This window comes from Euwallacea similis, chromosome 10 (assembly GCF_039881205.1).
Source record: "Euwallacea similis isolate ESF13 chromosome 10, ESF131.1, whole genome shotgun sequence".
In the NCBI taxonomy this organism is placed as follows: Eukaryota; Metazoa; Arthropoda; class Insecta; order Coleoptera; family Curculionidae; genus Euwallacea; species Euwallacea similis.
In genome coordinates, this window is record NC_089618.1 from 1261478 (window position 1) to 1275858 (window position 14381).

A 14381-nucleotide genomic window follows, 5' to 3' on the forward strand; every position below is an offset into this window, starting at 1 on the left:
ATGTCTTTTTATTCTTTTTTGTTTAAGCGTGCCTATGTAAAGGACAGAGAGAGATAGTGACGGGACGGTCAAATTAAAGGGTAGCCATTTCGTCCAAAGTGTGGAAAAAGTTCTATTAAAATGCTACCCCTCTGATATCGTCTTTTTCTAATTTTATCTAATAAAAAGTAGCAGAAAAGTGTCAGTATTTGCTTAATAGGCTCGTTGAACGTATTAAATCACTATAGTTTATTTCAGAGGTTATGTCTCATTATTGTTTACTTCACATGGCGCGAAAAACCAAGAGTTTTTCAACCCCATTTTTTCGAATTCGACTTATACAAGCCCTTCGAAGAATTCTAAATTCTTTTATCTTTAATCCCTCTTCTCTATTATGAACTTTTTCAAAAGAGCCAACTCCCTTTTGGCCCGAAAACGACTTTCTCTTCAGCGCCCTAACGTCAGCACGGTCGAGGGCATTCCAGAGGTGTCTGTTCCCTTAATCAAGAAAGCGCTAACCCAAAGCAGTTTAAATATTGAAGAGGGGTTTACATGCTTTATTACAAAATGTAGTATTTGCAAGCAGGGTAAAAGCGAAGCTAAAGCAAGGCTATATGTTAATAAAACTACAGGTAAAGTGAGCAGTGAAGCATTGAAAAGTTCAGGCTTTGGAATAGTTTTTTAGGGATGTACATGTGTAGCTTTTGTAAGCATGCTGGTCAATGGGATGAGTTGGTAGGTCTGTTGAATCTATCAAAATCAAAACGGTTGAAATTGAAGGAACAAATTGATAGTTTTCCTGAAGTTAAAACCATGAGTGAATCTCTGGAAAAGATCAGGCAAAGTACTAAGGAATTGAAGATGTTTGATGGTGAGGAGCTTCAGACTACTTTAGCCAAATTCAAGTTTCCTGTAAGTTTGTTTTTCCAGTTCTTTTTGGTCAAATTTTAAAAACTGGTTATTGCAATCCAAATATTCACTTTTATTTTAAAATATACCATGCACCATCACTGCTTTTATAGAGATGTTGCTGATTTAGATTTTCACCAAATCTATAAAAATTAACATTTCAACCATATGGGACACAGAGGCCTAGTAACCTGGACATTTATTTCAGAATTTAGACATCTCCCTTCTGGCTGCCCTGGATATACGATCAAATGAAAAAAACACCCTGCTTTACTTCCCCTTAGAAAATGTTGAAAATGAAGTGGTTGGTTTCAGAACTTTACACTGCTACTCCAAAGAGGAGACAATTATTCCCAGTATAAATTGTGGAGGCATCTTAACTGCTCATTCTTCTCGAGCACGAGATACTGCAGTTCTAGTGCCAAATGTTATTGACTTTCTAGTTTTGTTAAAAGCAAAACTCTCAGTTCATTTAGTGTGTTTACCAGATGATGTTAATGCCCTTTCTCAATATTATTTACCTAGTTTTGAGCGGTTTAAAAAATTAGTGCTGTGGCTGGGAGTCGATAGCAAAGCCCGGGACTCTGCCAGAGATTTTGCAAGAAAACTGGATGAGAAAAGGTGTCATCTGGTGCGTCCCAACGAGCTGCTACCGCACTTGAACCCCAATCAGGACTTCAAAAGCATTGTGGCTAATGCGCAAGTTTTGTGGCATCAGAGTATTACAAGTTTTAGCAGTTTGAGGTCGGGGGTGTTATCTGATTTACAGAACGTCGATAAAGTACAAGGCGTGAAATGGAAGAAGTTTCCTACGTTGAATAAAATAATGTTGGGGCACCGCAGAGGAGAATTGACAGTGTTGACTGGATCTACTGGATGCGGCAAAACCACTTTTATGAGTGAATATTCATTGGATTTAGCCATGCAAGGGGTGAGGTTTTAAAGCGTGTTTTAGCTCCGCTAAACTTTGTTTATAAGGAGTTTCTTCCAGAAGACTTCTAAATATCTGAAGGTTCGGAGATTTAATGCAAAATATATCTCAACTAAAATGAACTATTTTATACTTTTTTCAATTTTTCAAAGTCACTGGCGTACATTACACGTGTATGGTCAAGAAATCGTTTGAAACTTCAGATACTTATTCATCTTTAGTTATTTTTTCAACGTTATTTTAATGATTGCTTACGGAAAAAACCCTGGAAACACGACCTAAAGTTGACAAACAAATGATCAACTATTTAAATCTTTGGGCTTCAATAGCGGTTCTCTAGGTGAACACCTTGTGGGGTAGCTTTGAAATACGCAACACTAGACTAGCTAGGACTATGCTACAGCAAATGGCTGGCTTTCCCTTAGCCGAAAATTTGGATAAATTCGATCAAGTGGCCGACGTTTTTGAGAAGCTTCCGATTTACTTTATGACGTTCCACGGCCCTCAGAAAATTAAAGATGTAATGGAGGTAATTATTTCACGTGTGGGGTTATTGCAGTCGTCGACATAGAACGGAATTATTCATGCTGCGCATGTTCGGTCTTAGTAACTGGCCGCGTTCATTAGGGGAATTTGTGCGGAATGACGTGTTACCTTTCAAATATGAGATCTAAAACCTCTACTGAATGCTGCAATTTTGTTAATTGACAACAGAAAATCTTTTACCTTTACAAGACATTTTCGTATGCTTGTGCAGGCCGTTGAACACGCTGCCTACGCACATGACATTGTCCACGTAATAATAGACAATATTCAATTTATGATGGGCATGTCTGAGGAACCCAAGCATATGGATCGATTCTGGAAGCAAGACGCTATTATTGCTGCATTTCGAACTTTTGCTACCAGAAGGAATTGCCACGTCACTTTGGTTATTCACCCTAGGTAACGATTTAAGCGCCACCAGGAAGAAAGTTACGATAGTCTGATTGGGGTGCTTCCCTCTCTAAATAATTACCTTCTTTTAAGTACATAACAAGCCCTTTTTAGGAAAGAAAGAGAAGATGAAGACTTGACTATAAGCTCGATATTTGGTAGCGCCAAAGCCTCCCAAGAATCGGATAATATAATTATAATACAAGACAAGAGACTGACTTCAGTTAAAGGGAAGAAATATCTACAGGTATGTTACAAGTTTTGATAGAAGATAGTAAATATATTGGACATATTGCTGTAGGTCGTTAAAAACCGGTACAGCGGAGATTTAGGTGTGATGCCTTTAGTTTTCGACAAGAAGGCTCTGAGTTACGCGCAGAAAAGAGCCAAAGAAAGAGAAAATAATACACCTACTGTGACTGATAACAACATTGAGGATGTTGAGGATCAAAAGTTAGAATAGTAAAAAATTCAATTGGGAATTAAAACTACGAAGGAGGACGTGACAAAACTGGAATTATTTGTCAACCTTGGGTTTATACAGCGCGGAACGCATAACATAATGCAGATGATTTACATAGAAAGTAGAAACGATATTATGTCTCTATGTCATTTGTTGTGCATGTGTTATATGCTGTATAAATCCAGCATGACTTTTTGTCCATGAAAGGTCGAATTCATTTTTAAAGTTTCCTAGTAGGATATTCCAGACTTCCAAGGATTGTCAAAAAGTCAGTCGTGTCATATTGACATTGTTCCAAGTGACCATATTGAATATTGATTTTGACAACATTTGGGAACGCTTTATAGTGCATCGCTAGATACGCAAGTAGTTAGTGTGACTGATAACAATTATTATTGTCTAGAAAAAATATGATATATATTTTTTAAATTAGTGCCAAATAACTTTAGCTTGGTCTGTGATGATGGTCTCTAATTGGTGTTAAATAGCAAGTACTTTTACAGTATTTGCGGCCTTTTTGAATCTTGCTTAATATTAAGTACTTATTTACACAATAAGTTTATACAAGTTTATGAGATATTGTTATTGAATTTCTATCAAATTCCTTAAATAGTTTAATTTCACGTTAGTCTTTAAATTGCCCAAAAGTGTGAGCAACTTCCAATGGCGTAGCCATATCTTTTTGGGTGTGGTTTTTCAGATACTTTGTGATTCCCTCCAGAATGGAAACAAAACACGCGACGAATTTTTTTTGAGTACTGAGTTACCTTCCTAAATATGTGAGAAATGGATATAGTCTAAAGGCCGCTTCTTTGCCGTTTCTCAGCACATGTTTGCCGCAAATAATAACGGTTATGTCAAGAGAGAAATTCATACAACACAACATTAGCATGCAAGAATCGATCGTACTTAAAATTACTAAGGATTACTAAGAGTTGATCCCACCATATCTCACTATTTAAAAAGTATTCCGATATACAGATACAGATGAAGGAACGATGCCTTAACTCAACATTAATTGACTTGGTTTAGTCGATTTCCTGCTATACATAAAGAGTTGTCACCACAACATCAAGAGTTTTTCGTGCGGGCCCTTAATAGAAGGTGAGTTACATTCAGCAAATTTTAATTAGAAATAGTGTGTAAGTCCACACCTCCAACAATTTCTACTTATGAGTGGGTACAAAGAGAACAAAAAGTAAAAGTTGATTGTGGCTTGTTTCGTAGTCCTTATTTAATTCTTGCATGAATCAGATAGCACAGAATAGAACTCTTTAGAAAAAGAAAATGCCTATTATTACTTTTTTATTATTTTTTTACGGCACCGTTTTTGTTCTTTATTGTAGAAGAAAAGAACGTATGTCGTTAAAAGTAAATAAAGCAACATAACCTCACTCGGCTCTTTTATCAAAATTTAATTTTATCGTCATTTTACAGCATATGATCAAGCTACGACCTACTTTTTATTTTCTATTTCTCTTGTGTAAAGTCCAACAGCTGGCTAGATACGAAATTTAAATGACGTCATGATATTATTGTTTATTTTACGTTTCCCCATTAAATATTAATTTTTTTTAACATTGAAATATATTTTTAAATTAATTATTAAAAATATATTATATCATTAATACGAAGCGTCTTCATTGAAACGACATTCCATATATTCATGAAATTGATATTTAAGTCTTCACAACACTTTATCAATCAAATAAGAAAAGTCTGATTACAAGGCCAGATAGTAACAAAGTCTAAATTTCACTTATAAAATATCGTTCAAATTTATAGCACATTTAAATTAAATCTAAACATATTAATAAAAAAAATTATGTCTAAGAAGCAGGTGGTAGAATCAACCTTTAGGGATGGGGTTCGTAAGATAATCCTCAATAGGCCAGAGAAAAAGAATGCCTTTAATAAATACATGTACCAAAAATTGACCCAGATTTTGAAAGAAGATTCCCAAGATGACAATGTTGTTCTTACTATTATAACTGGAACAGGTGACTTTTACTCTAGTGGCAATGATTTTAAAACTAATATGGAAGATGTATCTTCAATGGATGATATCCAGAAATTTGTAGAAGCTTTTATAGAGTACCCCAAGATAATTATAGGTAAGTGTTTATTTAAGACCAAATCCAGTTCTGTTAAGTTTAGCAGGGGGATGAAGATCTTATTAACATGGAAACAATGGCTCTTCATCCAGGTGTCTTTAGTTTTTACTTAATTTTCATGAAGATATGCTTGACTGTGCTTTATTTGTCTATACTGTTATCTGACCTTATACACACTTCAACTTTAACATTAATTTATGTTTGCAATCAGTGTAGTGCCACATCAGTAAGGATAGTAGCCCTTAAAGCAGTTGTTTCTGTTTGTCTTTATGTCAAATTCTTTTGTGTCCCTTTTTTATTGAAATCAATGAAAGGCACCAAAACAAATTTACTGACAAATTTCCATTTTGTCATTTTATTACTTACTTCTTGTTCATTGTACCTATTTGTGCATGAGGGCTAAAAATTTTAAACTTAAATTATTTCTCACAGAAAATAAAATTTCTCATCAATTGAACCCCAATTTCTATATCTGTTTTTATAAAAACAATTAATCTAACCAATATCAAGGTTCCATTATAATGTATCTGTGGAATTTAATTTCCAGTTAAAATTAACAACACATTAATAATTTGCCTTAAAGCGATACATTAAGAAAAAAAAATCTGCAGCTGTTTTAAATGGACCAGCCATAGGGATAGCAGCCACCACATTAGCCTTATGTGACATAGTCTATGCCTCTGATCGAGCTTATCTTGAAACCCCCTTTGTTCGTCGAGGATTGTGTGCAGAAGGAACTTCCAGCTTTATGTTTCCAAGGATTTTGGGACGTAGCAAAGCCTCTGAAGCTTTACTTCTGGCTAAAAAAATCACAAGTCAAGATGCATATAGACTGGGATTTATTTCTGCTGTGATACCTCATGAGCAATTGCCTGGATTCATAGAGAGTTTGTACCAATATGGGTCATTGTCAGTGAATACTATTAAAATTAATAAAAGACTGGCGATGGAACATGTGAAGAAGCAGTTACTTAGGGCTTCTCAAATGGAGTTTGAACAATTGCTTGAATGTATTGCTTCTGAAGAATTTTCCCAAATTCTTGGGGAGATGGTAAAGAATAAAAGCAAGTTATAAAGTAAAATGTATATTAATAAGTGTTGGTTTTATATATTTTTGTTAAAAACAATAAACTCAGTTTCAATAAATATTACTGTTATCAATTCTTTCCTGTAGAATTATTCTACTTTGCAGAGTTTGATTTTGTTCCCACTAGCCGAATTCTCTGTAAAAGTTAGAAATTTCTTAAATACTCATATAAAGTATTTGTAATTTTTCTATACGTGACAGATGTGCGTCTTAGAGGCCGTAATTCTCGTTAAGTAAATAAGTATTTCCGTTTGCTGCGGTATCACTAAGAACAAATCAGTTTGTGGTTAAAAATTAGTGGGAAATGATGTATTCGAATATACGTAATATTAACTTTATAAATATGCAGCTATAAAGAGAAAACCAATTTTACTTTAGCTCTGCGTTCTTGCCATCGAAAAATTTTATCTTCTCATATATCTTTTAAGAAAAATAGCTGAAAAAAATGAGTATCGGCAAGATTTTTGGCAAAAAAAATAAAGAGAGCTAACTGATCTGTAAAGCAATCTGAATGTTCCGAATTATTGCAGACGAAACAATTACCGCTTTTTTTGGCATTTACTTTTTAAAAATTAAAATCAAACTATAGTTTCATCTTTTATTCATTAACAATCACCAGCATCTATCGCTAACATGGCCTTACACCCTAAACTTCTAGTGCATACTTAAATAAATATATTTATCCAAAAGAAAATAATAAATAATAATTTATTAGCGTGATAAAAAGTGCACAAGTGTAGATTAGAACTTTCGGCCTTGAAATTTAAGTGAATACAAAGTCTGATTCGACGTTCACGTCCCAGGGCAATGCGAACATGTCCCCAGGTAAGGACACGCAATGAGTAGCTTTGAAATCCTTCATATATTTCTTTGCCTGCAACAATAGCTCATTATTTAAATCCGAAAAAGGCCGGAAAATTTACCAGAAATAAAGCCAACTGATTTTTTTCTGTTGCAGGCAAGTCCTCTCCGATTTTCATTGGGTAAGATTTTGAATACTCGGAGATATATGACTGCAATAGAGAGATGCAAACCGTGTCGTCCACATTATGCTGTTCTAAAATCCGCTCTGTAATTAGATAATTGTAAATTTGAATTAAATGAAGATGTTCAAAGGTACCTTGTTTTGAACCAGTCACTGCAAGGTACTCATTAATGATTAACAGCTGATGCTCATCAAAAATGCATGGGTACCTATTCCTCAGAATTTTAAGCAATAGATTATTACCTCTATTAGAGGACAGATCTCCCGTACTGAAATTAACGACTATAAGCACTTTTGAAGATATACAGGGTAGGAAATGTTGCTAATGTATGTGTGAAAAGTTAAAACTTTCTTAGTCATCATCAAAATGTTCCACCCTGAATATTTATCTGAAGTGACTAATATAAGAATATTTTATGTTATTCCAACTAAAATATAATCTGGGTTTGTCATGAAAAGCAACCGTTTTTGCTTGAATAAATGATTGATGTGTTTTTCATGCTGACCAGGATTTTTTTCAGATTGAAAAAACAAATATTACTTGGTGCATATAACTTCATCTTTTGTTCTCCGTATTAACAACAATGGGCCTGGAAATTTGGACAGCAGTTCAGAAATGTCCAAGTCTACATATTCTCTTATGGCCAATTTCACTATAGGTTCCCACCATTTGGGCATTTGGTTCAATGCCAGTGGGAGGATGTCATCAAAAGTTGCATCTATGACCTTGTTATAACTGTTTCTTAGGGCCCATTTTTGCTGTTGATAAATTCACTTACAGCTCCTTTAATTTCAGGATAAGCCACAGTGGCCCATGAGACAGAATAGCCGCCGATACTCCATCCAAATAGTACAATATTCTCTAGCTTGAAGCCTAATTTGTTGATGGCAAATTGCATGACTGCGTCCATTGCGGCTTCTTCTTGGGCTGGATAAGGCATCCCCTTTAATAATGTTTACACTACATTTTGCGTTTTTGATGGTATGATCTTTATTTAATTAGACACGTTTCGTTGCACATATTTTGCCCTTTTGAACCGTTTAGAAAGAGGTTCGAGTGCGTCAATGGTTTTTTTTTAATGTTAAGTCGTGCAGATTTCAAATATTAAGAATAATTGTCGATTAATATTATAAAATTCTGGATATTTTGGCGACTGTGAAATATACTTAAGGTTCAACACTTAAAATTGTCAGTGTGTCAAGGAATAAAGAAATAACAAAACGGGAAAGACAAGCAGTAAAGGAGTAAGTGAATCTTGGTGCAAAAGAAATTCGTGTGAACTTGAACTTGTTTATAGTGCCCAATTTACAGTACGTCAGTTACGTACAGTTACGTTACAGTCGTTGATTCATAATGTTTTAGGGGGCCACAATTTATATTAAAGAGAACCTTTACAGCACCTTTCATCTAGCAATCTATCATCCATTGATTCAGAAATTTTCCAAGTTAATGTATTTTTTTACCGTGCTGCCTCCAAACCCAGGATGGTTCCACCCCAATACAGAATATCCAGCTTCAGTAGGAGTAATCATAGTACCAATTTCGTAGAACCCTGCATTTCCCTCACAGCATATCACTAAAGTATCACCATGTGGATGGGTGTTTCTTCTGTCCAAGACCATCATATCTATGGTATTGCCATCTGCAGATTTTAGTTTATACCTTTGACCTCCATAGAAATCAATAAGACGAGTTCTACCTTGCTGCAGGCTGGATTCTTCAAATTAAACAATTGAGTACTAATTTTAATTTTAGAGTTTTTAGCATAATTTACCTAATACCATTTGCAATAATTTAATACTCCCTGGGTATATCAATCTGATGCCAAAAGTATGAATGGCAAAATAAGCAATGATTCTGAATGGCAAGGAAATCAAATACTCCATTGTGCTTTGATTGGTGATTTTTCTGGCTATTTTAACCTTTGATGAAGAGCTAAAATAAGGAAAAAGTCACTTTAAGTAGTATATTGGAAGTCTTTTGCATATCACCTTTCAACTCTTAAATCATATTCCACAGGCCAAGCACTGAACTCAAAATCATATTTCATCAAATCCTGCTTATTTTCCACAATATTGACCTGAGCTTTATGAAGCACTTCAAGGAAACGTAAATAAGTGGAATTGTGTGCCCTGCTGAAACCTCGGATGCAAAAGGACACTATCAGAATAACGCCAACTCCTGCTACTAGTTTCGTAATTGTTGTCAAACCCAAAGACTCAAAGTAGCCGTTATTGTAAAGCACAATGCCCCACATAGGGCTTGTGTATAGCCCCAATTTCCACAACATGCAGAGCTGAAGTATATTTATGCAGGTAGATTTATGAGACATTTATGAGACTAGATACTTACCGAGCTAATAACCTGATTGCCCCATTGCTCCAATATTTGGGGCTCATAAAGTCTCTGAAAATGTTTTAGGCTTATAGGGTTGTGGTAGGCTCGGCGATGGACTTACCTCAGCAGCATTTCCATAGATTTGGATTAGTCTTGGAGCAAACATGCATTTCCAGGCAGATCTTAGGGACGGCATACTTTTGTTGTACTTTCCAATAATAATTACAATTTTGAAAACAAGAATGACGGGGCTGATGAAACGTCAAAGAAATCAGCTGTTTGGTATCAAAACGTTTTCGAATTTAGCAGCAGGTGTCGGCCTCTATGGGTTTCCTAAGTTACTTTTTTGGTTTTTCACAGATATTTTCCTAAAACTATATTGAGGGCCATCTGTTAATAAAATAAGTAAGCACACCCGCTCTACAAGTAGATTTCTTCCACAGCTTACACAAAATAGTAGGCTAAAATACCGAAATTTTTAATTTAACACTCCATTAGATTTATTGTTATTCATTAATCAATGAATATTTAAAGATTAAAATACTTTTTTCATGTTCATGTCTTCTCCATCTCTTCTGATCGCTCTCATCAATACTAAATAATTGAAAAGTCAAAATAAGGGACAAGTTTGCGTCGATTTGACCATCACTCTATCCTTTATTTATAGTTTACCAAATCTCATGAATGATGAGCATTAAATTTAAATCAAATTTTTTGTAGAGTAAAGTTGAAATGAATAATAAAATTTTGCAGTTTATAAGTTTCGTTAGTGAATATTAGTGAATGAAACTTGAAATTTTTTCCTTTTAGAAGTATGTACGTACTATGCATTAAACTCAACAACGGGGGCGTAGCTCAGATGGTAGAGCGCTCGCTTAGCATGCGAGAGGTACCGGGATCGATACCCGGCGCCTCCAACGTTTTTTTTTAAATTTATTTCATTCATTTTATATACATATTTGTTTCACAATATTTTCCTAATTTCCTAAAAATGTAATATGTACTAATTGTACATTTTTATAAATCAGCTATTCATTAGTTAATTTCAACATATTCTGAACGGAAAATGGACACATGACCAATGTAATTTACTTCTACTGTAACTATCCAAATATTGTGATAGGAGCTCTGTGTGTAAAACCCATAATAATTGTATTAGCCTTGAATTACACCGGCAAAAAGCAATCTTCCCGCTTGAATGGCAATGGGACACGATGCGTGCAGAAAGTGTTTCCTTCCTGTGTTTTCATCAAATGCCGGATGAGGCACTTTTGTTTGATTTCATTTTGGGGTCCCGCAATATCAGTAGGCACCCATTTGGTACCATGCAACACCCATAAAGTCCTAATAAGAACACCCAAAACAAAAATCTGGGCGTAGCATATCCAATCTCTTGTAGAAACAAAAAGTTGTTTCTTTAAGAGAAAGTGCCATGTTGCTGGAATAAAATATGGTACGTTCCTCCCTAGGAATTTCTATTTTTTGTACCACAAAAAGGTTCAGTTTCATCCATTACAGATTAATGAGTTCCCTATAGATCTCACTTTACAAGCGTCTGGGTCTGGTACCCGAGCACCATTGATGCCCACCTGCACTTCTGCACGGAGCACCAACCTGTCCTGTTAGGTATGAACAAATACTATAGTCCATTTCTTATAGCAAGCCCTCTAAGATAGGAGGGCACAGTTGAAGAAAAAATTGTTCACAATTTATAGGAATCTTGGAAATTTTGAAAAATTTTCGAACCAATTTCCGCTTATTATTAAATCCCTTCACAATCATTTCTGCAATCGCCATTCAAAATGAACAAACTCTACCATAGGTTTCAGCCGACTACCATTATTTCTTAAGGTGGGTACCTATATCTATTTATCTCGGTGTCGTTTTGTTTCACCTTGTATGGTCCGGTTTAAATATTAGCGCGTGCTTCAACATCCTCTCAGACTCGTTTTTTTTCCGGTGGACGTTGGTTATATGGTTCAATAGAACGGCAATCAATAAATAATTTTAATCTCTGAGAACGTCAGTGGTTAGGAAAAATAATGGCAAATCGGTCATCGCAGGCTTTCACTCAAATGTAGATCTAGATCTTCAGCATCTATAAGTAGTGTTATCGGTTGTTTCGATTTAATAATTAACATTAAACTAACTGAAAATGAAATTTTTGCAACATATTCCAGAGGGGGCCAAATTTTTTAATTTTAAAAATTACACAAAATATGTCTTGTTTTGTTTTCGAGATCCCCATGCTAAACGTCCTTATCTCGGAAACACTGTATATTTAGACTTTGATTAAAGGTTCCCGAACCGATATATTTGCAAGTCAGCTTTCCCTCAATTCGCGCATTCAAAGTGGAAAATTAGCACATCAAACACTTCGAAATTTCTTCAAAAGGAGGAGGCCTCTATTTATTACCATTTTTCCCGATTTTTGATTGTGGATCTCTCGTGGATTTAAACTTCAATTGACCATAAGGACCCATCAAATTAATCGTTTCCATCTGATTTACATGTTCCAGTACTTTTCTCCAGCGGCTTTAGAAGTATTTAAGGATCTATACTGCGTGTTAAAAAAACATCCTTAAATGATTATCGACTTCAGTGATTAAATTTAATCTTTGCCAACGCAACACTCTGCACTATATGCATGTTTGGATCTTCTAGGACTATAGGCATTTTCCCCCAGTACATGAGTACTTATGCATTTACTCGTGCGGTTTTCGAGATTTTTAATGGTTTTTTACTTTTTCTCTCAAGAATACCGAACCCTCAAATGTACCTCGACTTCAGTGCCTTAAAACTCTATTTTTCCAAATGCCTTTACATAAACGCATATTATGGAATTTAAATATCGTCGTGGTCGAGGCCAAAGAGGCATCGTCATTTGCAAGATAATGAAGAAATGAAAATTTAATTTGCGACATACTTCCTTACATTCGTACCTATTTTCACTATCGTGCATTTTCTTGTAACTACCGGCCCTTCAAATTTGAGTTGAAAGGAACTTGGCCCTGAAATGAGATATTCACGGTCAATGTAGGGTCCAAATCAATAAATTAAAAGGATAATCGGCATCCTAAAAAAATTGAGAAAACTCCTGAAAATGCCTGGGCATGCAGGGCAAGCACCTGCGATTTTTCAAACTTTACTTGTCGATATCTCGAAAGCGTCTGCTCCAATTGGCCGAAATGTTTCTCGGAATTTTAGGTTTAAATGGAACAAGACTGACTTAAATATTTACTAACCAAGTCGTTCTTCAACTTAATTCCGGCTTATATTGCTTTCAATTTCGAACGCTCATAGTAGTTTTATTAGACCATTAACGACCCAAATCGATCGCATTTATGGACTTAATTCTATATTTGTGTGTTGTTTGTAAACTTTTATTCAATACCACAAATAATGCATTTAATCGATAGAAAGGGGGGCATTTGAAATCCGCCCCCTGGGCCTCTTTCGCGGCTTAAATGAGCAATTGAAGTGAAAGTTCCCCGAGTATTTTTGAATTACCAGTAAATAGCAAGAGGAGAACTCAATTACCAATTATACCATACCACTAAAGAGTGTGGGCATTGATTGATATCGTTTGTTTTTTGATTTATTGGCATACAAAATGGGAATTGAAGTGGAAGGGTTTTCTTTTCTCTACGATTGTTATAGGAAGCGCGCCTCGTTATTTTAGGAGAGCTCCAAATATAGAGAGACATAAACAATATTGTAACCTAAGTATGGTATATTTAGCTCGCATTTGCTGTAATTACTCTTATCCTAAAAATAGGAGCAAAATGGGTACCCCATAAGATTCTGCTTTATGCTTTATACCTCCGCTCTTTCTATATGGTTGAGCAATCTTTGTCTGGCTTGCCCATATGTGCTCGAGATTTAAGGCGAGCACAGGACGGGATTAGATGACATCTGCTCCCCTTATTTCATAGTAGAGTTTCACATTATATTGCCTACTTAAACGTTTGCAAACCATGGTACCCGGCATGCCCACATCATAACAAGAATCTTTAAATGTTCTGTACTTATGAAAAGAATATTTCTGAGTACGCCTCTGCCTTTAATTTTGTGTAGGTATTCTTGCATCAGAAATCTGTACGGATTGAACACTAAGGCCGTTTGTTTTGGAATAACCAGGTAGGCAGAGCTTAATACTATGCTACACCAGCTGCGCCCTCAGGGTATTCTTCAGGATGGCCCGGTGTTTGGCACATTTTTCTTATTCCCCTGATGATTTTCGTGAGAGAATTGGGATTTCGATGCTCGTAAATCAAATAAATGTTTGTTTTAGGGAGGTTTTACTCCTAGGAAATTCAAGAGGGTAAAAGACCAAATTTTGTCCCCAAGAGCGTGTTGTTTATCTGCTTCAAATCTAAGTAATTTCTTGTGAAAGCACGAAATTTTGAAACTATTTCGAGATTTACGAAGGACAAAATTAAAGTCTATGCTCATTTTTTGCTGTCTACAACTAAATTAGGCAGGTAAAAAAGAGTTTCTACCTGAGCTAGTGGCCGTAGGCATCGAAGGAAATACATACTTTTGGTTGAACCGATCGAAAATTCTTTTGAAGAAGCCAGAGTTTACATTTAAGTTACGAACGATCCTGGAAAACTGTTAAGAATTTAAGAAAAACGGA

At 35.3% G+C, this 14381-nt stretch overlaps 3 protein-coding genes and 1 non-coding gene across 7 annotated transcripts in view; 3 read left to right on the forward strand and 1 right to left on the reverse strand.

Annotated features, from left to right (window-relative positions):
• Dci (Dodecenoyl-CoA delta-isomerase) overlaps positions 1-6428 on the forward strand; it is a 57549-nt gene extending 51121 nt beyond the window's left edge. Inside the window, exons 2-3 of one of the 2 annotated variants that reach the window (XM_066394530.1) lie at positions 4966-5332; positions 5944-6428. In XM_066394530.1, coding sequence (XP_066250627.1) covers positions 5044-5332; positions 5944-6407 — 753 coding nt within the window. In that variant the 5' untranslated portion in view covers positions 4966-5043 and the 3' untranslated portion in view covers positions 6408-6428. Of the gene's footprint in view, positions 1-4839; positions 5333-5943 lie in introns of those variants that run through there. The other variant, XM_066394529.1, reaches the window with a different exon arrangement.
• On the forward strand, positions 186-3764 carry mtDNA-helicase (mitochondrial DNA helicase). Of its 2 annotated transcripts, XM_066394369.1 has the most exons (7): positions 190-611; positions 665-891; positions 1097-1819; positions 2160-2348; positions 2577-2764; positions 2870-3002; positions 3057-3764. In XM_066394369.1, exons 1-7 carry the CDS (start codon positions 374-376, stop codon positions 3216-3218), a joined length of 1860 nt encoding a protein of 619 aa, XP_066250466.1. In that variant the 5' UTR covers positions 190-373; the 3' UTR covers positions 3219-3764. The 2 variants fall into 2 exon arrangements, with proteins under 2 accessions (XP_066250467.1, XP_066250466.1); XM_066394370.1 differs by lacking the exon at positions 3057-3764 and having other exon boundaries at positions 186-611; positions 2577-2813; positions 2870-2990.
• Positions 6429-7008: 580 nt separating the features above from the next.
• LOC136411699 (phosphatidylserine lipase ABHD16A) lies at positions 7009-10010 on the reverse strand. 2 transcript variants are annotated; one of them, XM_066394359.1, is made up of 10 exons: positions 9864-10009; positions 9758-9811; positions 9397-9701; positions 9180-9340; positions 8869-9122; positions 8184-8348; positions 7946-8130; positions 7540-7673; positions 7343-7488; positions 7009-7293 (listed from the first exon to the last, which is right to left on the reverse strand). In XM_066394359.1, exons 1-10 carry the CDS (start codon positions 9936-9938, stop codon positions 7183-7185), a joined length of 1590 nt encoding a protein of 529 aa, XP_066250456.1. In that variant the 5' UTR covers positions 9939-10009; the 3' UTR covers positions 7009-7182. The 2 variants fall into 2 exon arrangements, with proteins under 2 accessions (XP_066250456.1, XP_066250455.1); XM_066394358.1 differs by having other exon boundaries at positions 7343-7673; positions 9864-10010.
• Positions 10011-10586: 576 nt separating this feature from the next.
• On the forward strand, positions 10587-10659 carry TRNAA-AGC (transfer RNA alanine (anticodon AGC)). Its single transcript has one exon. It is a non-coding gene; the product is annotated as a tRNA-Ala (tRNA).
• Positions 10660-14381: the final 3722 nt, after the last annotated feature.

Bases quoted from the DNA above. Each gene is read 5' to 3' on its own strand.
- mtDNA-helicase (XM_066394369.1), top strand. From the start codon at position 374: ATGAACTTTTTCAAAAGAGCCAACTCCCTTTTGGCCCGAAAACGACTT. The intron at 2,349-2,576 runs GTAATTATTTCA...ATGCTTGTGCAG, and splicing joins AAATTAAAGATGTAATGGAG to GCCGTTGAACACGCTGCCTA. The intron at 2,765-2,869 runs GTAACGATTTAA...AGCCCTTTTTAG, and splicing joins ACTTTGGTTATTCACCCTAG to GAAAGAAAGAGAAGATGAAG.
- LOC136411699 (XM_066394358.1), bottom strand. From the start codon at position 9,938: ATGCCGTCCCTAAGATCTGCCTGGAAATGCATGTTTGCTCCAAGACTA. The intron at 9,341-9,396 runs GTGATATGCAAA...TCCTTATTTTAG, and splicing joins TATGATTTAAGAGTTGAAAG to CTCTTCATCAAAGGTTAAAA. The intron at 8,349-8,868 runs GTAAAAAAATAC...ACATTATTAAAG, and splicing joins CTGGGTTTGGAGGCAGCACG to GGGATGCCTTATCCAGCCCA.